Source organism: Amphichorda felina (genome assembly GCF_050947745.1).
Source record: "Amphichorda felina strain 45539 chromosome Unknown scaffold_6, whole genome shotgun sequence".
NCBI lineage: Eukaryota > Fungi > Ascomycota > Sordariomycetes > Hypocreales > Bionectriaceae > Amphichorda > Amphichorda felina.
In genome coordinates this window covers 353,120-378,291 of record NW_028145044.1, presented here as the reverse complement: position 1 = coordinate 378,291, position 25,172 = coordinate 353,120, and the positions used below count along the sequence as shown (strand labels likewise).

At 52.6% G+C, this 25,172-nt stretch overlaps 6 protein-coding genes across 6 annotated transcripts; 4 read left to right on the top strand and 2 right to left on the bottom strand.

Moving 5' to 3' along the window:
- Positions 1-821: 821 nt before the first annotated feature.
- Positions 822-2,544, top strand: ACO1O0_005943 (Zn(II)2Cys6 transcription factor domain-containing protein; the record flags this gene model as incomplete). The annotated part of the gene is made up of 3 exons (XM_083195348.1): positions 822-953; positions 1,064-1,580; positions 1,664-2,544. The coding sequence occupies 3 exons, from the start codon at positions 822-824 to the stop codon at positions 2,542-2,544; spliced, it is 1,530 nt and encodes a 509-aa protein (XP_083048364.1).
- Positions 2,545-10,382: 7,838 nt separating this feature from the next.
- Positions 10,383-11,951, bottom strand: ACO1O0_005942 (MFS transporter; the record flags this gene model as incomplete). The annotated part of the gene is made up of 1 exon (XM_083195347.1): positions 10,383-11,951. One exon carries the CDS (start codon positions 11,949-11,951, stop codon positions 10,383-10,385), a length of 1,569 nt encoding a protein of 522 aa, XP_083048363.1.
- Positions 11,952-12,785: 834 nt separating this feature from the next.
- ACO1O0_005941 (uncharacterized protein) lies at positions 12,786-17,900 on the bottom strand (the record flags this gene model as incomplete). The annotated part of the gene is made up of 6 exons (XM_083195346.1): positions 12,786-13,136; positions 13,208-13,492; positions 13,562-14,351; positions 14,416-15,087; positions 15,166-17,718; positions 17,767-17,900. 6 exons carry the CDS (start codon positions 17,898-17,900, stop codon positions 12,786-12,788), a joined length of 4,785 nt encoding a protein of 1,594 aa, XP_083048362.1.
- Positions 17,901-19,869: 1,969 nt separating this feature from the next.
- On the top strand, positions 19,870-20,358 carry ACO1O0_005940 (Dabb family protein; the record flags this gene model as incomplete). The annotated part of the gene is made up of 3 exons (XM_083195345.1): positions 19,870-19,873; positions 19,946-20,174; positions 20,253-20,358. The coding sequence occupies 3 exons, from the start codon at positions 19,870-19,872 to the stop codon at positions 20,356-20,358; spliced, it is 339 nt and encodes a 112-aa protein (XP_083048361.1).
- Positions 20,359-21,614: 1,256 nt separating this feature from the next.
- ACO1O0_005939 (glycoside hydrolase superfamily) lies at positions 21,615-23,533 on the top strand (the record flags this gene model as incomplete). Its single annotated transcript, XM_083195344.1, has 2 exons — positions 21,615-23,353; positions 23,410-23,533. The coding sequence occupies 2 exons, from the start codon at positions 21,615-21,617 to the stop codon at positions 23,531-23,533; spliced, it is 1,863 nt and encodes a 620-aa protein (XP_083048360.1).
- A 471-nt stretch (positions 23,534-24,004) lies between these two features.
- ACO1O0_005938 (phospholipase C/P1 nuclease domain-containing protein) lies at positions 24,005-25,015 on the top strand (the record flags this gene model as incomplete). Its single annotated transcript, XM_083195343.1, has 1 exon — positions 24,005-25,015. The coding sequence occupies one exon, from the start codon at positions 24,005-24,007 to the stop codon at positions 25,013-25,015; it is 1,011 nt and encodes a 336-aa protein (XP_083048359.1).
- Between the last annotated feature and the right edge of the window lie 157 nt (positions 25,016-25,172).

The window sequence follows — 25,172 nt, the reverse complement described above, 5'->3', positions numbered from 1 at the left end:
AGGATCACAATTCAATTTAGGGTTGTCGGACAGATATGCGAACAAATACATCAAGTTGCTAGTGTCATCTGGTAAGTATTGAAAAAAAATATAAGCGGACGGTACTATGTAATGTCGAGTAGCAATTGAGTCGGTCCCTTACAAAACAAGCTTCGCCTGCTTCAGGGTAGTTAGCCATGTGGCCAACTGATCGTCAAGGTCAGGGTCTAGTATTACCCTGGCACGCAATAAAGATGCAACACTGGCAGCCGCTAGCCAGCTTGCGCTTGTAGCTAATGACTTTGGGCGTCCCAGGCGACAAAGAAAAGAATCCCCAATCAAGATACATGTACCTCCCTCCCCCTAGTGCAGCCCCGTACTCCGTAATTTATGTTCACAGGGGCAATGGAGGAGGGGAGTGGGGACTCTCGAATCATTGATATCCGTCTTCTCCTGGTGGTTGGCAAAGGGATCGGTTCTTGTTGGTGGTAGTGGCTTGCGGACAATTGTTGGCCTCCTGTCGCGCGCGATTGAGATCTTGGCTGCACCTAGCGGTTCGCTGTCTGTACGAGTACAAAGCAGGGCTTGGTCACCACCACCATCATGTATGTACCATTACACCGATTATTTCGATGCAGGGTTTGGAGGAATTGTCAGCAGCTGGCCATGCGTACTCTTGCTCCCAGCATGCACATCAACAAGACGCTTGTTGGCGCCGGAATCACACGTACATGTATTAATCAGCCTTGCTGATGCGGACCCTTCACGTTGATATAGCCCGATTGCCCCTCGGGACCCATGAGCAAAATAAACACGAACCACTGACAACCTTTGACGCCGCCATGTTTGGAACTCTGAGCATCCAGCCCAAGGCGCCGTTGACCTTTGTCGAGAACCACGACCTCAACTCTGTCCTCAGCCGAAACCTCAGAGAGAAACCTCATGTGTCGTGTGAGCTCTGTAGAGCACGGAAGGTAAGCACTCACTCACTAGCTCCATTCTCCACACATCCATCGTCTTGATACAGTGTTTTGTCCTCTGATGCTGCCCGACCTGCTTTTCAACCGCTTATTAGGCCTTCTAGACTCGGTGCAGCGGTGAACCCACTGGCTGTGATAAGTGCATCGCCACCTCCACCCAGTGTCGTTATCCAAACCGCGAAGGCCGTCGAAGGAAGAGAGGCCGCTCATCCGTCAATCACAGCACGGGGTCGCGCAGCACCAATGACAACGACAATGCAGACCAGGGCGCGCAGACTAAGGACTCTGGCTATAGTGATCTGACCTACCCCGAGTACGGCCAACCCAGCGGCCCCCAGCCCAGAAGCTCTGCTCCCGATATAGATGTGTTCCATCTGGAGGCTGATGAACTGGTCGTGGGGCAACAACATATCGAGCAATGGCTGTTTTCAAACCCAGCCAGCAGAGCCAACTCTATTTCTGGGAACCGAACCAGGTTTGATGAGTGGCTGGATATGGGCTCGTTCCTGGACCCCCCGCTACCGGTGACGCAGCTGGACAATTTTGGCGACACTGGGGATGTGCTGGACAACCCACAGGACGATCGCTTATTTGAAGATTCGGAATGTCGTACAGATAGAGGTATGTTCAAGGGAAAACTCCCACTAATCATCTCCCTGCAGAGCTGCTATAGAATCCGATGACGCTGACAAATGGATCTGTAGATGCAGACGTCAGCAACCGGGACCAGCCTCCCAGGCATGAAGAATCCGGGGATAATCCTGGAGGCATCGGGCGGTCTTCTGGCTCTCAGCTACACTGCGGCAGAAGGCGACGAGCTGCGATGATGGAGGAGCGCTACAAACTACATATTGGCGGGACGACGCCTCGCCGGCGGACCATGCCACGGGCGTCTCTAGGATCACCGTCGGCCCATCCGTCAAGGGTAGAGACCTGCCGCTGTCTCGGACACACCATCTTGCTCCTGGAGGAGCTCGGGGCGAAGAACTCGTGTGACACCCCGATGTCACTCGACACCCTTCTGGCTCTCCTCCGGAACGCCCTGGTGCACCTCAGGACGGTTTTGGCCTGCGAAGTGTGCAACGGCCAGGGCGAAACAGGCGTGCTGATGGCTGTGGCATGTCAATACATGAGCGGCATGTACGAGCGCGTCGTAAGATGTTGCGTGAGGATGCTCGAGGATATGATCAGCGAACGGCAGACGGAGAGGCGGCCACGATTCGCACCATCCCCAGGACCGACAAACTGGCCGTTGGTGCCGGGGACGACGACGATCGACGGCAGCGATTCCAGCGGCACGGGGACGTCCAACAACTACCCTCTTAGCGAGGCTGCAGACGACATGTGGTTCTCGGCTTACCGCATAGAGAGCAGCTGCGAGCGCATGCATGTCCTCACAACGCTAGTGACGGTCCAGACCACTGAGTTTGTGCAGCTGCTGAGGCGACTTTGGAGGAGGGACGGTGGCCGGCCGAGCCAGAATATGATACTGGTCCAGGCCGAGAAGAGGACAAATATATCGCGTCGCATCCTTCAAAGTAGCGTTGATAGGGCGGTGTCCACCAAAGAGCACGAAAAAATGTAGAGAATGCCAATGTGAAGAAAGGGAGAGGCAGAGGTGGGTGTTCCTGGTCGAACAACGCCGCCGATAGAGACAGAATGGCTCAACCACGGCTACGGCACTCCAAGGCCAAATGTATGTGGATGAGAGAATCTTGAGTATAATGCTATTCCGCGATTGCTGCCCAAGTCGTGGCACACAGTCCACGATCTCGATCTTGGCACCCTCCAAGCCCCATCTGCAGCTGAGATGAAGATTGCGTTCGAGACTTTGTTTAATGGAGTATCGCTGCAGCGAAGATTTTGCTTCTTTATCGATGGATTGGACGAATACTACGGCACCGTCCCAGGCTGTTGCTTTCATCAAACGACTTTTGGATAATCCTAATCTAAAGATCATCGTGTCCAGCAGACCCCTCCCGGAATGTGTCGGAGGCTTTACGGGGGCCCCAAAGCTGAGGCTCCAGGACTTGACGCGCCCAGACATCCACAAGTTTGTCCATGATCAGATCGGTAGCCATCCATACATCCAAAGCATCCTCGAGACGAATGGAAATGATGTCGAATTAATCCTAGACAAAATTATTGACAGGTCCTCAGGGGTATTCCTCTGGGTTGCTCTTGCTTGCAAGTCACTTCTTCAGGGATTCGATGAATTCGACAGCGTTAAGGAGCTGCGTGAGAAAGTCTAACGCGCTCCCGCCGGAGCTGCGAGGTATGTTTACCTACATGCTCAGTATAGTAGAAAATAGGCATAAAGTTCACGCTGCTCAAATACTCCGGGTCTATTATCTCAATCATGTGATGAAAAAGGAGAACGCACGCCGGAGCTGGCACTGGGTCTCGGATACGGGGCATATTTCCACAGTGGCATTGGCCATTGTTGAGTCAAAACAGATGGATGTGACACAGCTTCCACCTCAATTACGCCTTAATCTAGCTGACAGACGAACGTTGTGTACAAGACTAGAGGGAAGACTTCGAGGGCGTTTTGGTGGTCTAGTGGAGCTGTTTGAAGGACACTCTCTGCCATCGCGCCGCTGTCTCTGTTCTGCGGTTGACAATATCCCAGAAGACAAGCACGAGAAACTTGTCGATTCCACTGTCGACTTTCTTCACCGCACCGTGTTCGAATTTCTGGACGACGAGGGCACTTGGAAGTTGGATTACCTCCAGACCGGGAACTCATCGTGGAATGGCTATGTTGTTCTATTCCCAATTACGGTTGAGTTTGCCATGGCCATCCGCGACCTGACAGCCGATTCGCCGCGGTATAAACACGAACTCGCTAGGTCACTTTGTTACGCCCAGGTGGCCGATCGGGAATCTCCAGCTGCTACCACCATCGTCCTTTTTCGACTACAGCGCATGCTGATGAACCACGACGGGGTAGAGCCACCGGTCAAAATTCTTAGTGAACCATGTAGCTCTGTTAAAAAACTCCCTGCCGACATCATCCTAGTGATAGCCATCGAGGTTGGGCTTGTCAGCTTCACTAAGATGTATATCTCTGCGACAGATATCCGCATATCTGAGACGAGGCCCCCATTCTATCCCTTCTTATTCCATGCTCTGACCCAGTGTGTCGTAGAGCAGTTAATGGGATAGGCCGCAGGCAATCCATATGTCTTGTCTGCTGAATATAGTTAGGTTCCTTCTGGCCGAGGGCTGTGATCTCAACGAGGAGCTCACGTACCCATTCCACGCCAAAATGACACCGTGGCAGGACTGGCTGTAGAGCCTTAGTACTAGAATGGTTGACATATGTAGAACCCTGCCGGTGACCGAAGCGCTTGTGAAATCCGGTGCTGAACTGAATGCACAGCTGGCCTTCGACGCCGCATAGCGACGGCAGGTTAATAGATGCCATCCCATCTGCCGAGGCGGCGAGATTAACATACGATGATCTTTCCGAGGGCCGCAGAATGCGAGGACTAGATATCGAGAGGTTGAAATCGCTGCTGAACCTGATTCGCAATCACGCAGATGAAGATGAGCGGCTGCCAGAGAGTATAACAGATGCTCCAGCAATCCTGCCTCCTGCGCCGCCGACTTGGGGCCAGGGTTTGACACATTTCGTTCTTGATCCTTCCCTTAGGAGTATTTATCTAAATGTATTCCTTGCTAGTAGGAATCAACCGCCCGAAGCTACGCTCTCTTTCTAATCAACGAGAGGACTTGGCCACCATAGAAGCCAATGCCTGAGCTCAACGACAGCTGCTAATAATTTAATAATGGCGACTTGTCAGAGTTGAGCGTATTAGTTTCAATAATGCCCTCAGGCCTTGACCATTCCGCGAGCTTCAAGACTAGCGAAGAAGGGTAGATTTTCAATCTTCCCATTCCACGCGTTAAGCAACTCGACTATTCTCATTTTGATGTTATCTAGGAAGATAATTTAATGACGGGACCATATCAATCTCTATGCACGTAACCCGACCGCTCTCCTCATCGTAACTTGAACCTCTTTTCGAATGACTCGGCGACCTGTCGCATTTTAGATGGCCTCTCAACAGTTTGGCCTTCTGAGCCTACAGTTTCCTCGCCCTCCCTGAATGCGGCCTTTCGTTTGACCCCGACTGCTTGGGGCTGCTTGGGGCTCGAAAGGTCACTATGGGAGCATTCCTTCTCAATATCCTGCTCACCACTAGGAGAACTCCGGCCTAATCCTAGGTCACCATAGCTAACCATTCTCGAACTAGCGCTGTCTGGATTCTCCGAACTCAGAGGTGTAGCTGACGATGGAAAGCCCGACAAAGATTCCCCAGTACTGGAATGGTGTGAGGTATCGCTGTTTCCTAGTACTGTGTCCAAAAAAGAGTTGGCCTTGGAAAGCCCAGAACTCGCAGACAGACCCCATGATGCCTTCCATTCTGGCTTTGGCCCAAATATCACTGCACCATTCTGATGGTTGGCTAAATCCACCACGGATTCAGACAGGCTAAACCGGAGCTTGCTGGAAATGACCTCCTGGATAGGGTGGTGGTGGGGTTGCTTTTGCGCCCCTTTTGTGTTCTCAAGGCATAGGCAGCTCTCATGGAATGGACTCTCTTTATTTGGATTTTTCCAGAGAATCTCGGGTCCCACCGTAATGGGATTCGTCCAGTGGTCCCCTATCCGGTCTATGATGTCGCGAAGATCAGCAACACTGACGCAGAGGAGATGTCTGTTCTTCGGGACTGTTTCCCACTCTGGACATGCCACGGACTGGTTGTCGGCCCTTGAAGGTGACGCGCGGATCATGTCGCCAAATCCTTTCCCGAAGAGTGTTATGGCTGGGATCGCCCTCGTGAAATCTATCCAGCTCAAGAGATGAAGGGGTAGCCTAGCCTTCTTGATATAAAAAGGGTCCCTATCCGTCGCAATGTCGGCAAAGTCCCACCCTTCAAGGTGGTCGTGAAGCCGAGGCTTGGCATTGACGCCCTTATACGAGGCCTCCGATGTAGCATGGTGGTCAATCAACTTCTCCAGAGTCTCGTATAATTCCTCCACTCGATCTTTCACCGTCGAATGAGAGGTAACTGTTTTCGTGACTGTTTCGCGGCGGCCGTCTGATAGAAGTTTCGTCTCAGTGTACGAGTATTCGTCCTTAGGGTACAGTTCGAGTTTCTGGTTTGTGGCATTCAACAGGACATCCAATGGTGCGTTGAGTGTGAGTGGGTTCGGGGACTCCTCAAACTTTTCCTCCTGAAACAAGAACTCAGACCTGAACTTGTCTACTTTTGAAGATTCGAGGGACATTCGTAGGAGATGCAAAAGGACCGCGGTCCCGTTAAGTAGCCATCCACGCTCTTCGACAACATCCCAGAGAGTAATGTGTTTCTGGTCAAGCCATCGAAGTTTTGCCTTAAATGAACCACGGGTGACTCGTACGTGGGCGTCTTTGCGACCGATGGCGAATTGGCATCCGCCCGTCACGAGCTCGCCAACGGAAATTGATATCTTCTCCAGCGCGAACTCTCTCCCAGGACGCCCAAGCTGTGAGGGCTTAATGAAGTAATTCATTTCAGGTGCACCTGATCATGTGGGTCAGCATCATAACCTAGGTAGCCTGAGAAATACCTATGAGGCCTCTCTGTCTTCTTTAGGACGTACCGGCAAAGAAGTTGGCTTTCGAACACCAACCGACAATGTGACGCTTCTTTGTGAGATCTCGAAGGTCAAGGTCGAAATTGTCAATTGCCTCGAGGTCTGGGTATGGAAGACGAGTACTGTCTTCGCTATAGTAGAGATGCCAAAGTACACCATCGTTCAATTTTTCAGTCGGAACTAGTGCTGTTGCAAATCCTTTGAGGAAGAGGCGCCCGAAATATTTGTTTACTCGAGGGGATTCCGTTAACTCTGACATGACGTTCAGGGGGATCTCGAGGCCCGAACTGTATCGAGTTCTTCTTAGTATCGGGTAGCCAGTGACCACAACTGGGTTCTGAAATAATTCATGCCAACATTGGCCGAGATTAGTGCCCTGTTTGTGGGAAAAATCTTTCTCCATGGTGAAAGAAATACTGCAAACAGCTGACCCGGTTGCTGAGCTAGATATCTTGATCCGCGGGCGACAAGTCGCAATGCCGGATTCTGAGCATGAGCGACGCATGGCCGCTCCAACCCAGCCAAGTTGCTCTCCAATTTCCGAGATAGTATCTGCAGTGCTTTCAACGTGGACGTCTAAATGTGACTTCCTGAAGTGGCATTTAATAGCAGACTTATCCTGCAGCTCTCCTGCAAATAGTCAGCAATGGTACAGAGCCCTTGGGTAGTACCAGCTAGAACTATACCAGACACCTCGTTTCCCGAAACTAACGCAGTTTTCAGTAACGAAAGGATAGTGGGTCCAGTCATCGGCCAGTTCTGGAGCATATATTCTGCACACGGGAGAGCCTGTGCATCAGTGGCGGATCCCGTCAGCGTAAGTGTCTCGCCAAGAAGTCGGCCAATGTCGGAATTGTCCGTGAATTGTTCGCGTAGGAAGTCTGTCGGATTCCACTGAGCAACAAAAAGCATTGTGTGCCTTTCTGATGCTCTGCGGCTGCTGATTGAACGGCTGTGGACTAGAGACGCCGAAACCTGGGACTGGATGTGGGCACAAACGTCGTCCCCTTGAACGGGAGCAAGGAGAAGCGTCTTGGCTAGTGCTGCCATCAACCATCGGTAGGCGACGGAATTGAAGACGGCATCACGGTAGCCCCGCTTGTCCGGCAACGATGGTTGCTCGTCGAGTTCATCGTCCACATGAAAATCACTCCAGGTGTGTGGCGCATCTTGTTCGGACGGCCCTCCTTCATCTTGTCCGATCTCCTTCAGCCACTGGCCGATGTCCCACCCCACCACGGTTTCTTCTGATTTTACCATGCTTTCCTCGTCTGAATTGCCTTTGAAAACGTCATTGAAGCGCCTTGCAATTTCACTGTGAAGGAATTAGCTCTTGGAGGCTCCACACGTAGGAAGAAACATATGGGAGGCGCTGAACGCACTTTCTATGCTTGTGAACAAAATACATGACCTCCTTTTCTGCTTTACTCGAGCCTGGAGCTCCCAGACGGAGTGCAAAAGACCGCAAAAAAGACGGCAAAGCCGACGTTAAAGATTTCAAGAGTTCAGGATCAGGAACGTGTCGACAGATGTTCTTGTAGATCGCCTCAGAGAGCTCTAATTTGTACGTGTCGAGCTCTTCCTCAGGAACACTCCAGGCAACGGAGTACGTAGTGGAAGCGTCCTCTGAATCATCTATGGGTAGCTGGGATGGATCGTGCGCGGTGCTAAGAAGTACCTGGCCTGTCTCGTCTTTGAACGCGGGTCTTACATCTCCTCTGACGGATGCGTAACCGGAATCAGTCAATAGGTCGGCGACTGAGCCTATGTCTTGTCGAAGACCTGAAGAACATTGTCCATCCAAATCCTGTGCAGCTGTTGCTGACTCTTTAAGTGTAGGCTGTAGTTGTATTTCATTGAGCTCACTGAAGTTAGCAGGAATTGTAAAGTTTTCCGGAGAAGATGTCCTTTGGTCACCATGCTTGGAAACCCGTTCTAAATGACTTGGGCCAGGCAGGCATGTATCAACATCCTCCGTTGAACCGGGTGTATCCCTTCCCCGGTAGCCGGGGTCCGTGCTTCCAGATTCGTTCTGAGGTTGCTGATTCAGCCGGTGATCAGATTTGGGGTAGATTGACGGAATGTGGGTAATAAAACTATGATGACCTCCTTCTATTTGTCTCCGAGTGGTGAATATCATTGCGGGTCCCATGGGGGTCATAAGACTGGCGGTGGTGGTAGTATTGCCGATACTACGCTCAATGTAGTAACCAGCAGGCAAGAAAATTGTAAAGCCATCCAAAAGGTCAATGTCTTCGGAGAAAAGGCGCGATATAATTTCGAAAACTCTCGGTATCTTAATTGGTGCTTCCAGTTTAGGATTGGACGACTGGTCACCTGGTAAGGTTTAAGTACATCTCTTAAATCAGCCTCGGTAGGTTGGTATATACTTGTGAAGTCTTTCATTACATCGAGAAAACGGCGATACACGTCTGGCTTATTGGAGAGCCGTGTCCTAACCAGGTCCAAGTATTGTAAGGCATCCTAAAAGCGAGAGATGTTAGCAACCGGTCTAGAGAGGTCCCGGGTAGCGAAATAGATCCCTCGCGGCGTAGTAGCACGGTGTAGTGTTGATAAGAGTGGAGAGATAAATGCGAGTTAATCACTGAAAGACCTCTAGATTGCCGTAGCACCTCATCCAACGCGGAGGCACTGGGTTCCTACTATCGTCGGCTTGGAATGATGACGACAATACCTCCGATGCCAAACTACACAGCAACCTATAGAATCACACTCACATCCGAAATTGGCTTCCTCCTATGGCCAACATCACCTCTAACAGTCGCCTGAATTCCAGGTAGGGCGACTCCAAAGGGACCATCTCGACTGATTAGGCTCGCGCTGTGTTGTTGCGGTTCTGCGAACTCTGGTGGTACACTGGTAATAGGCGCAGGGAAGCCAGCTTTTGGGGCGTCTTGAGACGAGGTTGGTAGATTGGGCCCAGCTGGCAATGGGGCTCGTCGCGCAACGCTGCGGTGTCGCTGGCTCATATCAATTGCCGTGTTGTCCCCCTAGGTGGTGGACCCCTCCTTCAGATCTGGTGCAGTGTTGACGTGACGTGAGGAGGAAGGATACCGTCTTCGCTGGGTTGGATTTGGGAAGTTCAGAGACCATGACATGTCGCCTCCGCTCTAATTGGTTTTGGTACAGTTGGTTTAGTCAGGGTGGACGTGGCAGTCCCATGAGTCAGGAGACATGATTGGCGGCGAGAGTTGGCTGTGTAGTGGCGCAGGCATTGATGTTGTTGGTATATGTAGGCATTTATGGATAACCATGCGTCTATTGGGCGACAGGAGAGGCGGTCTAGGAGGGAGCCGCCTTTCATCACAATGTGCAGAAATCGAGCATTTCCGGCTGGCTTACGAGGCACGGATCTAACCAAAGGCCACATAGGTACATCACTGACTTTGGGTAATAGCTTGAAACGGAAGGCAGATCGTCCGCACGAAGGGCAGATGTCAAATGGCGACCCTGGGATCAGAGTTTGAATTGCCTGCACTCAGCTTGCTCTGCCTCATGCTGCCCAATTACCAGTATTCTTTGTTGGAGCGTGAACCCCCGATCGATCTTATACTTTATAGCTCATTCACCCATCTTTCGAACATTTGAAGTGTTACAAAGCTCCAGTCATTGTTGATGCTATTCATCAGTAGCCTCAGTGTCATCACCCCCAGTATATCCAGCCCACCATGTACTTCTGTGAATGCAGAACCTACACCAACCAATGTTCAATAGTGTCTGTTATTCTCAAATATCACGTCTATCCTTTCCCCCCTAAGGATCATGGCATGTAGCCGAGCCCCTGTCTGTTTCACCTGCATCTCTCCGAGCTTGGTCGTCCTGTCGAGGTAGGGAAATGCCAATAACCAACAGCCCGGCGCCGACAAAGAGAAGCGAGACCACCATGTACGGCAGTCCCATCCAAACTCCACCCATAGAGATGCCACGGCGGAACGCAAATGCCAGGACCGGCCCAGATGACATCACCCCAAAGCTCTGTACCAAAGCGATGGCTGTATTGAGAGCCCCCGTCTGTGACGGAAGCACCAGAGAGATCGCCACGCTGCGGAGGGCGGCGTAGTAGCCCCAGCCCAGAGCAAAACAAATAATACCGAATATAAAACCTCCAGGATGTTGAGAAAATGCCATCACCGCCGTTCCAAACATTAGGAGGCACACGCTGCCCTGCACAATGATGAAATCGGCTCGCACGGATGACATGTATCTTTTCATGACAGAGGATATCTGGGGCAGCAGAAACAGAAGGGCGCCAAAGTTGATGATGCCCTTGATAGTGATTAGGAGGCTGGACCTGGCAACGTCCCACGAAAACTTCTTTGACGCATATTGGACCACGAATCGCACTGCTTCGTTCCCGATACTTGCCAGCAGGAAAGAGGCAATGACGAGCAGCACGTTGACAATGACCTTGACTTGGTGGCCATGCGCATGCTGCCTGAGACTTAGGCATTTCTGCTTCAACCGCTGCATCCAGTTGGCCGGGGTTGGCGATTCTGGTGGTTCAAGCGACGCTTGTTGCGAGTTGGAGTCTGTCGGCTGTGTGGGATTTGCCGGCATTGTCTCCGGCACGATCAAGGCAGTCATAAGACCGAGGGACTCAACAGCTAGCCCAGCCAGGAACGGAAACCAGGGAGTCCACGACATGGCCAGGGCGCTTAGCGGAGTCGCAACAATCTCGCCCAGAAGAATGCAAGCGTACAGGATGAAGAAGATGGACGATCTTTGCGAGCCGGGGAATACATCCGAAACCATGGTGAGGATCATGGACGATGCAATCTGCCCACCGCCACCGAGCAGTTGGAACACTGGCATGGCCCAAATGGTCTCGATGGGGATGCTTGCACTCCTCCAGCATATGAGGCGCACCCCCACGTCTTCCAATAGTAAGCCTATGAAGCTCAGCACCATAACAGGCTTTCGGCCGATGCGGTCTGCGGCGAAACCATAGGGCAGGGCCAGGATGATGCCAGGCACCTGATGCCAAAAGTCCGCCCATCCGATGAGCAGCGCCAGCTCAGACTGGATGTCATCCGACTTGCAATCAGGCATTGAGCCTCCCTCCAACGGTGTCTGCGACACGCCGGCGCTGCGGTGTCGCTCGCAGAGAATTTGCTCCATGATCTGGATCTGGGGCGCGAGGGAGAGACTGCTCCCAAAGCCAATCGTGACGATGGTGATTCCCAGAAGTATCAACACTTTTCGCGCCTGTAGCTTTGCCGGGCCCTCGTACTCGTGGTTGGGTTCTTCATGTTGTTCTGGCGCCACTCCCAGCAGTCTTGTCGTTTCCGAGACATCATTGGCCGAGCCATTCATGCTGGTCATGGTCGCGCGATGCCCTAATACTGGCCTCACGATGATTGTGGAAAGTGGAAATATTGAGCGAGAGCATTTTTTTTTTCTGTGACGCCAACACGTTGATAAAGCACCTTGGGTGACGCCAGGGACGCGACGTGTCCCAGGGTACATCATCCGTGCTGACGAGCTGACGAGCTTACGTCTACGAGCTGGGGGGCGAAGTAGTGGGGCTTTACGGTGGGATATTATATAAATGTACCCATTAGGCAGGTGACTGAGGTGGCTTTGGCCGTGGACGTTTGAAACTCCCTCTAGCACTCTAATGACAACAATAAGCCAAAGGTCATCGATGCTACAGGGGCTATTCTTGCATCTGTTGACTTGATCAGGCACTTCCTTAGGAAGGAGATGTTGGATGCGGACGACGACAGTAGTCCTTGGGGTGTCAAGAAAACTGAATCGGACGAGGCCGACCCCACTGGCACGCCATAGACGGCCGCCAAGGAACCGAAGAAAAGATCAAAAGCAAATGGTGCAGCTTCTAGACCTGTCGCCTCCACAAATGGCCATGACAGCGCTGCGGATGTCCCTTAAGGTCAGAGGAAGCTCTTGGAAATCCAGGAGGACAGCGAACGACCTGGAGATGGATGGGGAAAACATGAAGCGGAAGCGGAGACGAGGAAACGTCTAAGTGGAGGAGTCAAGAGAGTCAAGAGGGGTATGGACAACGTTCGGTGAGGCGGGAAGAGCTGCTTGTATTTCCAACCTCAGGGTTAGATCTCCTAGAATTGAATTAAATAGCTACAAAAGTCTAGACCATGGCTCTCCAACTCCGAAACGCTTCTAGATACCCTCCTCTGCTCAGTTGCCTGTCGAAACCCCTTTCCCTTTTCTGTCTGCATATGCGGGTGGCTCTTCATCCGCCGGTCCTGCCCTCGGTGACCTGTCCTCTCCAAACTGAACAGTGTCAAATCCCGCATCATCTGCCCCTTGACTCGTCCCTGGCCCATCGGGAGACCGAAGGCGCAAGGTGGCACGGTACTTTGCGTCCGTCTCTAGAATAAGCTGCTTGTCACTGATCAAGTCCCAGGGGTCGACGAGGAAGAGAATCTTGGGCTCCACTCGCACGTTGGAAATGTGTACCAGGACGGACACCTGTTTGTTCGATTTCATATCGGACGGCTCCTCCGAGTGAACCGAGAATTGGCGCGCCTTTGTGGTGGTGTCAGCCAAGATGGAAACAATCTACGTGAAGCTATTCGTCCCAAAGCAGAAAGACAAACGGAAAAAAGAATCAGGAAACGCACCTTGTCGAGCTCTGCCTGTGTAAGTTCGAAATCTCCCGACTCAGGGTTCTGCGACACCTTGACATCAAGGTAATACGTCAGCTTGGTGTACCCCTGGGCCTTTCCTGTCCTTCCCTCAAGGCGCATTAGAAAGGACCCGAATCGTCCCTGCGAGTCGCTGAAGCTGAAGGCGGAGTGGCCTGGTTTCCTCTTGTTCCGTGGCGACCACACCACGTCGGCATCATACTGGGGGCCTAGTATTGCTCGCAAAGCGTTGGAAACCTATAGACATGTTAGCTACACGTTAGAGGCCAAGGGGGGTATTTTAAAGGGAGAGAGGGGGTGACGTACAATCATCTCCCCAACGTCGACATCTCGCTGCGCCAAGCCCTTCAAGAAACCGAGTACAGACGGCGGAGTCTTTGGCTGCTCTCCGACAATGGCGCCATCCTTCTGGTGGAATTGCACGTCCTGGATGGTATTTTGAAGCGAGGGGAGAGTAAATATCGGTGGAAGCTTCCTCCTAGGACGCCCTGTCCCACTGCTCGCAGCTCCATGCGTTGTCCGAGCCACAGCGGCGCTATACGAGGGGAGATCCTCGGAAGAGCCATCGCCCTCCTTAAAGAAGGACGGGTGGAATCTCTTGGGATTGAGAATCCGACCAATGCGGGAGCTGCCTTGGCTCTTCTGCTTGTTATCACGTCCTGGAGTATCGCCCACGGTGCTTCCCTCACCATCCCGCCAAGCGTCATCCGCCGTAGCCAATTCGCCGTCCGCATTCTCGTCGATCAAGTTCCCAATAGACCGACTGGAAAACACTTCTTGTATCCTGTTCAACTTGCCAGACAAAACCAGCAGCACCAAATCGCGATGCTCGACGGCGATGCTGAAAAATTCGCGTAGTTGCTCTGCCAATTCGAACGGGTATGGCTCGCTCTCATACCCAACGGGTATGTAAATTCGCAGGTCGCCAAAGTAGTCTGATTCCAGAAATGCCTGGCCGGTTGTCGATTTGCTCTGGACCTGCCTTACACCCAGTGGGGCGCGCCAGAACTGCGTGATGGTCTCTGCGGAGAAGACCTCGATACTGCGGAACTTGGAGCGGAGCTGGGCTTGGTCGGGCTGGCCGAGCGGCATGAGTCTGTGTACACTTGTCAGCCAAGCCTGAATCTTGTCAGTGGTGAGAGGAGTTGAGGGGCTGCTACCGGAAGAGGAACTCGCTCCGTCTCTGATACTCGCCCGTGATGTCTTCAAGCAGAGTGACTTGGCCATGAGCCTCGGTGACGTTGGTCGAGATACGGCTCAAGAACCTATCACGCAGCCCGAGAGCTACAAGCAAGGGCTGGATTTTTATGAGAAACTCAGCATCTAGGGCGAGGACAGGCAAGACGCCGCGGAACAGCGTCCGGAAGATTGCCCTATCCGCAATGAGCCACGGTTCCTTGTCCTTGACGGCGGCAAGTCGCTCAAAAGGTTGGTTCCGAGTCCCCAAAACGATGGGGAACATCCTTGCGCAGAGGAGCTTCGACTTGTGTTGCTCCCTAAGTTTTCCATCCAAGGTGCTGCCGTTGCCTTGGACCAGGTGGTACGTCAGCGCGAGTAAGAGGGCTTGTATCCGTGTGGTGGACCTGGTAGCGGCGTCTGTCTCGGGGATTGCAATTGCCTCTTGGACGATGTGCTCCATCCCGGTGTCCTGGATCATCAGTGAGCTCTGGAAGAGGTTCCCCAGGTCCGGGTAGTGCTTTTGGAGGACGTGGAACTTGGCCATCCAGGGCTCGCCCTTCCAGACGCATTGTCCGCTTCCGACCCAAGTGTGGGTGCCGCCGCCCTTTTCCTCGGCGGGGATGAATATGAGCTTCTCTTCGTGAAACGCCCGACTATATATATGACCAGGTGATTAGCTGGGTACTTCATGATAATGGCCAACTATAATGGTTTTGGTGGAGTTAGCTCACCGGAGTCCTTCAAGACCAGTTGCGGCTTCGGTTTGAATGTTGGCCATCAAAAAGAACACAGTATGCGCTGAAATATCTGACTTGTCCTTGCAACCGCGCAAGCAGTCGAGATAAAATTCCAGGCAGGGTCTGTTTCGGATGTTCAACCCCTTGATGACGGGCTCCCAGGCACGGTTCTCCCAGTCTGGCAGGTCGAGGAACGGTACGAGATCGCGGCTACCAACAATAAGACTGTCGTAGGGAATATATGCCGACTTGAGTCGAGCAGCCGATGCGGACCCTTTGCAGGGGACCAACGTCTCCCCAATAAGACTTTTCAGTTGAGACACATGGGGACTCGGTATGGGTGAGTTGGTCACGTTGATGGATGATTCATCGAGGAACGTCTTATAGTAATCCCACCCGTCTCGTAGTAGCTCGAGAAACTTCAATGAGGGGACCTTAGTTTCCAAAAGGCGCTGAAAGTCGGGGTGGATGATGGGCGACTTGGGCCATTCTGGGTTGTAGATGCGAGGGTACACGGCAATCCTAGTGTTTTTCTGGAGCCACTCCATCCATTTAGCCTGATTTTCTCTTTCCATGGGTATTTCCATGTATGATGGATGAAGGAACCCGTATGCTGTATCTGGTCCGGCCGGCGGAAGCATCTTGCAGGCGGCGCCTGGGACGTTGGACGGGAGATACATGTTCGAGGCGCGACGGCATTTTCCCTCTTTGGGGGCAACCCAAAAGTCGCAGGTATCGTCGCTACTCAATGTCCAGCCTGAATTGAACAGGAATATGAGATGCGAAGCTAGGACATGCGGTTGCAGGGACTCGGGTTTGAAGGTGTCAGAGAGATGCGTGCTTAGGATGGCAGAGCGAATATTCGCGTCACCCATGGTTTTAACGCCAAGAAGATCGAACAGTCGTCGACAGTTGGGATTCCTGGCAGCTTCTGGATCCACTACCTCGATTTGAATCCCTTCCGGTATTCGAGCCGCCCCTGAGCTGATCTCTTCATAATAGATGCCGGCCCATGTCTTCTCTAATGCTTTGGACCACCGCGCGGCACCGCTGCCTCTCCGGAGAGGAATGACAGGCAGTTGCAGCAAGAACTTTGCCGCGGGGGAATCTTGCCACGACGTCTCGGAAAGCTGGCTCCGCTGGATACCTTGTATGACGATAGTGTGTAGCGTGTGGCAGAAGCTGGCGTGCCATTCCAGTGATTTGTTTTGGTAAAAGCCCGCCGCGTCCTTCTGGAGTAAACGGACCATGTTCGCCATGAAATTCTCGTTCCACATGGTCTTGACGCCCAGCTCCGTCAATATGCAGTTTTTGCCGTCGTTATATATCCACGCGTACTCTGGTGACACGAACTCTCCGCTCCTAGATAGCCCCATAAAAGGGATCCCCTTGTGGTCGCAATAGAGTTCTGGGATTATGGTCAAGGACGTCGGTTTCTTCTTCTCTCTGCCAACTTGCTGCGAGTGAATGACTGGAGTCTCTCGTAGCTTCTGGAAAGCTTCCCATCGTATGTCTTTTATTAGTGGGTTGATTGGAGTGTTGCGTGGAAGGTACGAGATCCAGTGGTATCGCAGACGGTTCCTCTCAGGAAGCCCGCTCATGTAAACGGCGGCGTCAACCAGGGCGACGGCAATAGCGGACGCTAGGGCCTTATTCCAGGGAGAATCGATCATAATCTCTTCTCTGTTCGTAGCGAGGAGAAAGTCGGCGTGGATGAGAAAATCCAACCCGTACTCCCGGATCGGGAGGAAGGCATAAACACTCTGGGGAGCGATTTCAGGGGTCTGGGCGTCATTTCCCAGGGGGAAGGCAAGGATAACCTCAGAGCTGGTTATTCCGGGACGTCGGGTCTCGACAGGTAACTTGTTTGCTGTATGTCGCCAGACGAGGTATTGCTTCAGCTCGTCATTCTCTCCAAGAGACATGATGGACGGGTTATATGAAGAGTAGCCGTGTTCTTGTCCCTGGCGGGTGAAAACATGGTTGAACTTTGCTGTTGGAGGCGATGATACATTCCATCTTTTGCGCCGAAAATTCACGTTGATCTCTAGCCGGCATAGTCGCCTCAGAAACATAAGGATCCGGGCATCGTACCGCCGCAGCTCGTCTGCGATGGCAGCCTCGTCACAGTCATCATCCAGATCTAGTATTATTGACGTCCACCCGGGTATGACTGTGTCAGGGAACGGACTCCAGATCGGGGCAATCATTCCCAAGTGGCCGTTCCGCGTAAACTTGAACTGGTAATGGCCCGAGGCGATGCTGACGGTCGAGGCCACCTTGAAGACGGCCTTGAAGCCAATACCTTTCTCGCCCACGAAGCCGGCAGCCTTGCTCCGGCCGCTCTTGGTGCTCTTGCAGATGCGACAAATGGCCTCGACATTCTGGCGTGAAAACCCTCGCTCGTTGCAGTCGATGCGGAGCCGGCGTGAAGATTGTGTGACGCGCAGTGTGGGCACGTCTGGGTGATTGTACTTGTTGTCATCGGCATTCTGGATCAGCTCCAACAGGAAGTGCGTGGTTGTTTGGTAAAGGTCAATGGAGAGTCTGCCGCGGTCAATATTTCAATGATGGTGCTACTGCTATCGTACTCACACTTGGAGTGCAGCCTCAAGGTCGGCTGCATTGTTGGCAATTGCGCCTTGACGATCGCTCAAGCCCTTTTCGCGGCGGATTTGACGAATGTGCTGCTCGGCCTCTTGGGCCGACTGGGGGAATTCAGAACTCATGACGGTATTGCGATCAAACGATCATCCACCTCTGTATGCCAGTCTGCCAGAGCTCATAAGTTGGGGTGGATAACATTGAAGGTAATGATTGATGATGGTGAAGAGAGAGGGGCCCGAACTCGTGGTTGGGCCAAAATCGAAAATGGCGCCAGAAGTATATATCTGAGACCTCACTCAACATAAATCATCATTCATTGCATTAGATATTGTGGCTGCAGTATCCGTAAACATGAGCGTCACATCTGCACGTTGTAGATGTGGGTTTCACGCCATATTTGTACAAAGTCACGGCACACATATCATGCGGGCGGCGTTCATTCTGATCACGGGGTGATTTCTTGAGGAACCGCAACTGGGCGTACAGCTGGGCGTAGTTCAGCCACGGTTACAGTCGCCATTGTGGTTTACTTACCGTATTAGTCTTGGCTCTTGAGGGGCTTTAGGCAGCCGTAATTCTTGCCAAGTGCCACAAGGCTGACCAGACCTGTAAAGCGGTTGATTGACGCGGGCAAGGATGTTGTACAATCTGAGTTGTTTACAGTGCGTAGATGCCCTCTTATCCCTGCCGCCACAGTACAGTGTACCGCTCCTACCACCAAGAGACCCCACATCGTTTTCCATGCGGTCTTTACAGCCACAAGGAAAAGACGAGATACCATTCAACATGATTTTCGACAATAGCCTCTCCCATAATTTTCCTCCTATCGTCAGTTGTAAGACGAACCCTCGCGGCCGTAGCTGGGATGTCCTCTTCCCTTCCTTTCCATCACGGCCAGCCCTTGCCCCGGCTGTGAGTTCATCACAGACATACCCATAAGTCTCTCGTAAAATGGAACAGATCTCTCCCAATCTCCTGTGAATAGAAGGCTGCGCCTGAGATGCGGCATGCCCTCAAAGACCTCCTGCACGCACTTGACCAGCCAGCTTCCGATGCCCTTTCCTTGATACGCCGAGTGGACCCATACGTCGGTGAGATAGACAAAGGTGACAGAGTCTGTCACTACGCGGGCGAGGCCGATAAACTTCTGTCATCATGTGTGAGGCTTGGTTACATGCAAATCACTAAATGCACTGCGGACGAGCTTACCTTTTCGGACGCGCTTGTCAGCTCGAACAAGCCAAAGCAGAGAGAGGCATCTAGCATTTGTCTTATCTGATCCACAGGGAGTGATATCGCCCAGTACATTGCACCCGTATCAAATAATTCACCAAGTGCTGCTGCCGAAATCAAAGAAGCGTCGGTCGATATGAGATACTGATCCTTGGACCAGGTCCGTATCGCCATCGGTGATTGAGGCAGAGGCATTGTCATGGGAATTTTGACCTCGAGACGGTTTGGAAAGATAGTGATTGACGTGGGGCCGACTCGACTCTAGCCTTGTGTCGTCCTTTATTTCCACTGGGCTTACCGACATCGGTACCTATGGAGCAATGGCGTGCGTCAGTCAGTCACATCGACAAGGGTGTTTCTGCGAAAGTCGCTTTATTGATCGCCTGGGTTGTTACTCATCCACGCTTTCCATTACCAATGCTGAGTCTGCCATCATTGGCATGTGTTTGAGACTCTTGACTCATCCCCAGACATGCGTACATGTAATTTAGAACAGGACCGGAGAGTCGCAGACGGGAAATGTGGGGGGGGCGGTGGTCGCCGGTCGGCATGTCACCGACACCGGACGAAAGCCCGAGACCCATCCAAGCCGTTTGAGGGGCACACCTATGATGGGACTTGGGAGCACTCACTCCAGGGCGCCCTCTCATCATCTCATCGAGCTTCTTGTCCATTACAAGTCTGATTGAAAAAGTCCTAGTCTCGAACCTTGACACTTGCACACCCGTTTTGTTGCACATCGCCATTCATACACTAGGTTACTAGGTACATATGGTGCCCATTCCCAGCCTCCGACTCGTGCCTTCACTCCTAACGCTTCCAGCCGCCTCAACTTCTACAATCATGACAATCGTTCACATGGGTCAGTTCATGTTGTCTTCTACCATGAATCCCACAACAAATTACTAAAACCGTGGACACCCCCGACACGCAGTCTGCTTCAAATTCCGCCCCGAAGTAACCCAAGAACACAAGGATACCTTCGTCAAGGAGCTCAAGAAGCTCAAGGACCTCCCATGCGTCAAGGACAGCCGCCTCCTTGTAGGTGGTCCTTCTATTACGGATCCCATTGAAAGGAGCAAGGGTTTCCAGTACGCCCTGCTCAGCTTCCACGAGGACAAAAAGGCTCTAGAGGAGTATCAAGCTAGCAAAGAGCACCACTGGTGAGATTGCCTTTTCTAGTCAACAAAACTTCCTATGAAAGAATAGAGATCAAAATTATCTAATACTCCTGCCTGTAGGGTCACTCAAACATACCTGTTCCCCTACAAGGAGGATCTTGTCCGGTTCGATTTCGAGGTCGACCCGGAAGACGAATACATGTGTAATTTTGGGAGGCTGGCTTGAATTGTCACGAATCATGTACGGGTTCCCCCCAGAGCTGAAGCAACAGATAAGAAGCCTGAGGGGTGAATGAGATGACAAGCGTTGGTGAACAGAATGAAGAAGCGCTATGTAGTCCCGAAGCCCCATGGAATCCAGCCCATACAACAGTTAGCGTTCTGCGACGATGTAGTAAAATCCTCCGTCAAAAGATCTACATCTGATAGCCAAGACTCTACCCGCGACGCAAGCTCCGAAAAGCACCGAAATCCAACTTGTTGTATATTTCTCCTCCCTTGTCCTCTTGATCATATTCGTACACATAAATCCATTCATATTCACACATGTGACGTCCGCTCCTCGCGGGTTCATCAACACACAGCTGGCTAAGGTCATTAGCGTCATATCGCTCTTATATGGCTGCTTAGGGTAAGTGGCCTGTCAATATGATACCCAGTCATGATATAGGTTGGCATCAGGATAGGAGGTTAGGAGTTCGTTATGATTAACCAGTTTCTAACTCTAGCAGGGGTTACTTATAGAGGGTTGAATACGCTTATTAATGATGGGAGAATTACAGAAGCCAACTCAGCGTAATTTTGATCAACAATGTTATGATACGTATAGAAACTGTTAAAATAGGTGATAGCATCCGAGAATGATGCAACTGGACTTGTCGACGGGATATGACTAGCCGTATGTAGCAGAATAGAATTAAGGCCATATTGGAGCTAGACTAGCCCTGTCGCGAACTCGACCTCATCTCGGGGGTGCAATCGTTTATGTCGGCCCAAGGCACGTTTTCTCCCGAAGATCCGGGGCGGAGAAATTGGCGGAGAAACGGACAATTGTGTGCCAAGGGACTACTATCCCATGTTAAAATCATCATCAATCATATCCATTGGGTAACCTATTACCCCATCTTTTCGACTTTTGTCATGCGGAGTAAGCGGGGAAGATGCTCGTTCATGGGCAAGCGACGATCAATGATCAAATGAACAGACCATCAGTTAATCACGCTCTAATGAGATTGATTCCCTCCCCCAGCTTCTTGTCGGAGAAATGGCGAAGGTCCCCAACATATCGGCCCGAACTATGAATGGGCTGGAGGCGATGGCTTCGAAATGCGGAGATTGTGACCAAATCGAAACGGAGTTCAAATTAATTCGGAAGAGACCTTCGACGAGGGTATATACACTTAGGAAAGCCGGTTCTAGAGACTGAGAAGATGGACACTACTTCCCCACCAATTGAGCATTATCTACATCTCATCACCCATGATGGTCAGGAGAACCATTACCCAGCTGCTTCTGGCATCTGTGGTGACTTCTCAACAAGTCTTTCTCCCAACCGAGGGTCCCACGGAGCGACCACAATGCAACTGCAGCGATGATGGCGAGCCGACATATTCATTCACCCCCTTCAGCTATACTCTCACGACAACGGTGCGGTATGCGACATCTCGACCCTCCCCCACGGCGACAACTACATACGCTGCTCCGCCCGAGTCCCTCGTGACTCTGATTCCCTCGCAGTCATACACCTCCTGGGGGAAGTGGGACCCCAATGCTACAACTTCCGCCACCGACACCCACAGCCCCTATGGCAGCGCGGCATGGACGGCCCTATGGGAGTACGCCAACCCTCCCAACTTCACCGAGACGGCTGTCTTCAGCACCACAGTAGAACCCGTCCCTGTTCCCAGTGAGGAGCTTGTACTCCCACCGCGCGATTACTTCGGTCCGACAGACTGCTACAACTTTCCCGAGGGCTTCGCCTTTGGCGTCTCGAGTTCCTGCTCACAGATCGAGGGAGCCACGGCTGAGGAAGGCAAGACGCCGTCACTAATGGACATTCTCGTTCAGGATGACCGTCCCAAGAGCTACGTCACCAATGAGCACTATTATTACTACAAGCAAGATATTGAGCGTGTTGCTGCCATGGGCGTCAAGTACTTTGCATTCAGCATTGCCTGGACCCGCATCGTGCCGTTTGCCCTACCCGGGACACCTGTCAACCAGGAGGGGATTGACCACTACAACGATGTCATTGACTTTATCATCGAGAAGGGCATGGTTCCAGAGGTTACTCTCCTGCACTTTGACACTCCCATTCAGTTCTTCGGGAGCAATTTGACTGAGGCTGCTGCTCTCCCAGACATTGGCTATGTCAATGGTGCATACCAGAACGAGACTTTCCCAGATGCCTTTATCAACTACGCCAAAATCGCCATGACGCACTTCTCAGATCGCGTCTCTACCTGGTATACCTTTAACGAACCCTTCCTATACTCCCACAATGGCAAGTCCATCTACAATGTGCTTAAGGCGCACTCGCGCGTCTACCACTTCTACAAGGAGGAGCTCCAGGGTAAGGGCAAGATCTCGCTCAAGTTCAACAACAACTTTGGCGTTCCGCGGGACCCTAAAAGCGAGGCCGATGTCTATGCGGCAGACCACTTCAATTCGTTCCAGCTCGGGCTTTTCTGCAATCCCATATTCCTCGGCAAGGACTACCCTGAGTCGTACAAGGCCACCATTCACGACTACGTCCCGCTGACCTCCGAGGACTTGGAGTACATGAACGGGACGGCCGATTATCTCGGCATCGATCCGTACACGGCCACGGTTATTGCGCCGCCCACGCCGGGAGACAAGGGGAGCATCCTGGAATGCGCAGCAAACTATTCATCGCCGTACCGCCCATACTGCGTCAACCAGACCACGGCCGACGTTCACGGCTGGAATATCGGCTACCGGTCGCAGACCTACGTCTACCTCACCCCCACGTACCTGCGGAGCTATCTCAACTATCTCTGGAACACATGGCGTGCGCCTGTGGCGCTCACCGAGTTCGGCTTTCCGGTTTACGGCGAGAGGGATAAGGACCTGCCAGATCAGCTGTTTGACAGCCCTCGTAGCGTCTACTATCTGAGCTTCATGTCTGAGGTGCTCAAGTCTATATGGGAGGACGGCGTCAAGGTTATTGGGGCGTATGCCTGGAGCTACAGTGACAATTGGTGAGTAAATTGTTCGGCGCCTATAGGAGAGTAGAAAGCCACTAATGTTTGAGAAGGGAGTTTGGAGACAAAGATGGCAACTTCGGGATCCAGACAGTGAACAAGACGACGCAGGAGAGGAGGTACAAGAAGAGCTTCTTCGATCTTGTCGACTTCATGAAGGCTCGTGGGGTTGATTGAGGGCAGCGTATGGAACAGGTGGACGCAGCATTGACGATCGGGTAACACGGATTGTGATGATGGTTGGTGATGCTCTGAGCTTCCTCTTTCGGCGGCGACTCCTGTTGCGATTCGCATCACGTTTATCAGATCTGCAGAGACACATGCCGCTTTTTCCGACCTCCCCAAGTTCGCAGTTCAAAACTTCAACGCATCGCATCTCACCTGTGCATGGGTAGCACGGCATGTGGGCGGCATGCCCCGTAGGCGCCGGCAATCCGAAACATAACGGCCTGATCGGCATATAGACCCGCAAAGGGAGGGGACCTTTGCGAGGAACCAAACATAAGAACCGGTGAACACCGAGACGGGTGACTGTGAATCAACGTACAAATAGAGGGACGACAATGGAGATTGGGAAAATCCCCCATTGCCGTCTCTGTACCTGGCACCCTCATACATAGTCCTTAACTTACAAGTGATATCCTGCCAATGGCTACTTACCTCATCGCCGGCCTCGCTGCCGCTCCCATGGCCCATGCCTGGGGCGTCCTCGGACATGCGACTGTCGCCTACGTCGCGCAGAATTATGTCGACGAGGGAACCGCCAGCTGGGCGCAGGGCCTCCTCGGCGACACATCAGACTCGTACCTTGCCAACATCGCATCGTGGGCCGACGAATACCGCGGCACTACCGAGGGCAAGTGGTCGTCGCCACTGCACTTTATCGACGCCGAAGACTCCCCGCCGTCTGACTGCAATCTCGACTATGAGCGCGACTGCGGCAATGAGGGCTGCTCTGTCAGTGCCATCGCCAACTACACGCAGCGTGTGGGCGACGGGCGCCTGTCGGACGAGAACGTCGCCGAGGCGCTGAAGTTCCTCGTGCATTTCCTGGGCGACATAGTCCAGCCGCTACACGACGAGGCCTACGAGAAAGGCGGCAACGGCATCAACGTGACCTTCCAGGGCTATGAGGACAACCTCCACTCAGACTGGGACACGTACATCCCGAAGGTGATTGCCGGCGGCAACGAGCTGACCGACGCGCAGTCGTGGGCGGGCGACCTGGTGCAGGAGATCGACTCGGGCACGTACAAGGACGAGGCGGCCGGGTGGATCGAGGGCGACGACATCTCGGACGCGGTGACGACGGCAACGCGCTGGGCCACCGACGCCAACGCCTATGTATGCAGCATCGTGATGCCCGACGGCGTCGAGGCGCTGCAGAAGGGCGACCTGTTCCCGGAGTACTCCAACAGCACGGCGCCGACCATCGAGCTGCAGATTGCCAAGGGCGGCTACCGGCTGGCCAACTGGCTCAACAGCATCTACGCGGCGGGCTCGGGCACGAAGCGGTCGTCGCTGGCGGAGCGGAGGAGCGCGCCCAGGGATCTGAGCGGGAGGGAGTTTCTGCCTCAGCCGAGGGAGCTGAGCAAGGCCAAGCTGGCGAGGGCGGCGGCGGGTTACGGGTGCAACTGTGGGAACCATGAGCGTCGCTAGATGGGGAGGAAGTGTTGGAGGTGTTGCATGTTTATGAACAAGTTTGGGGAACGGTCGAGTCTTCAGGGAATCATGTATCAATCGCTTGTATTTAGCTATTAGCTCTTGTCAGCGAGATGACAAAGGAGCAAGCTCACCGTTTTTATCAACCAGGCCC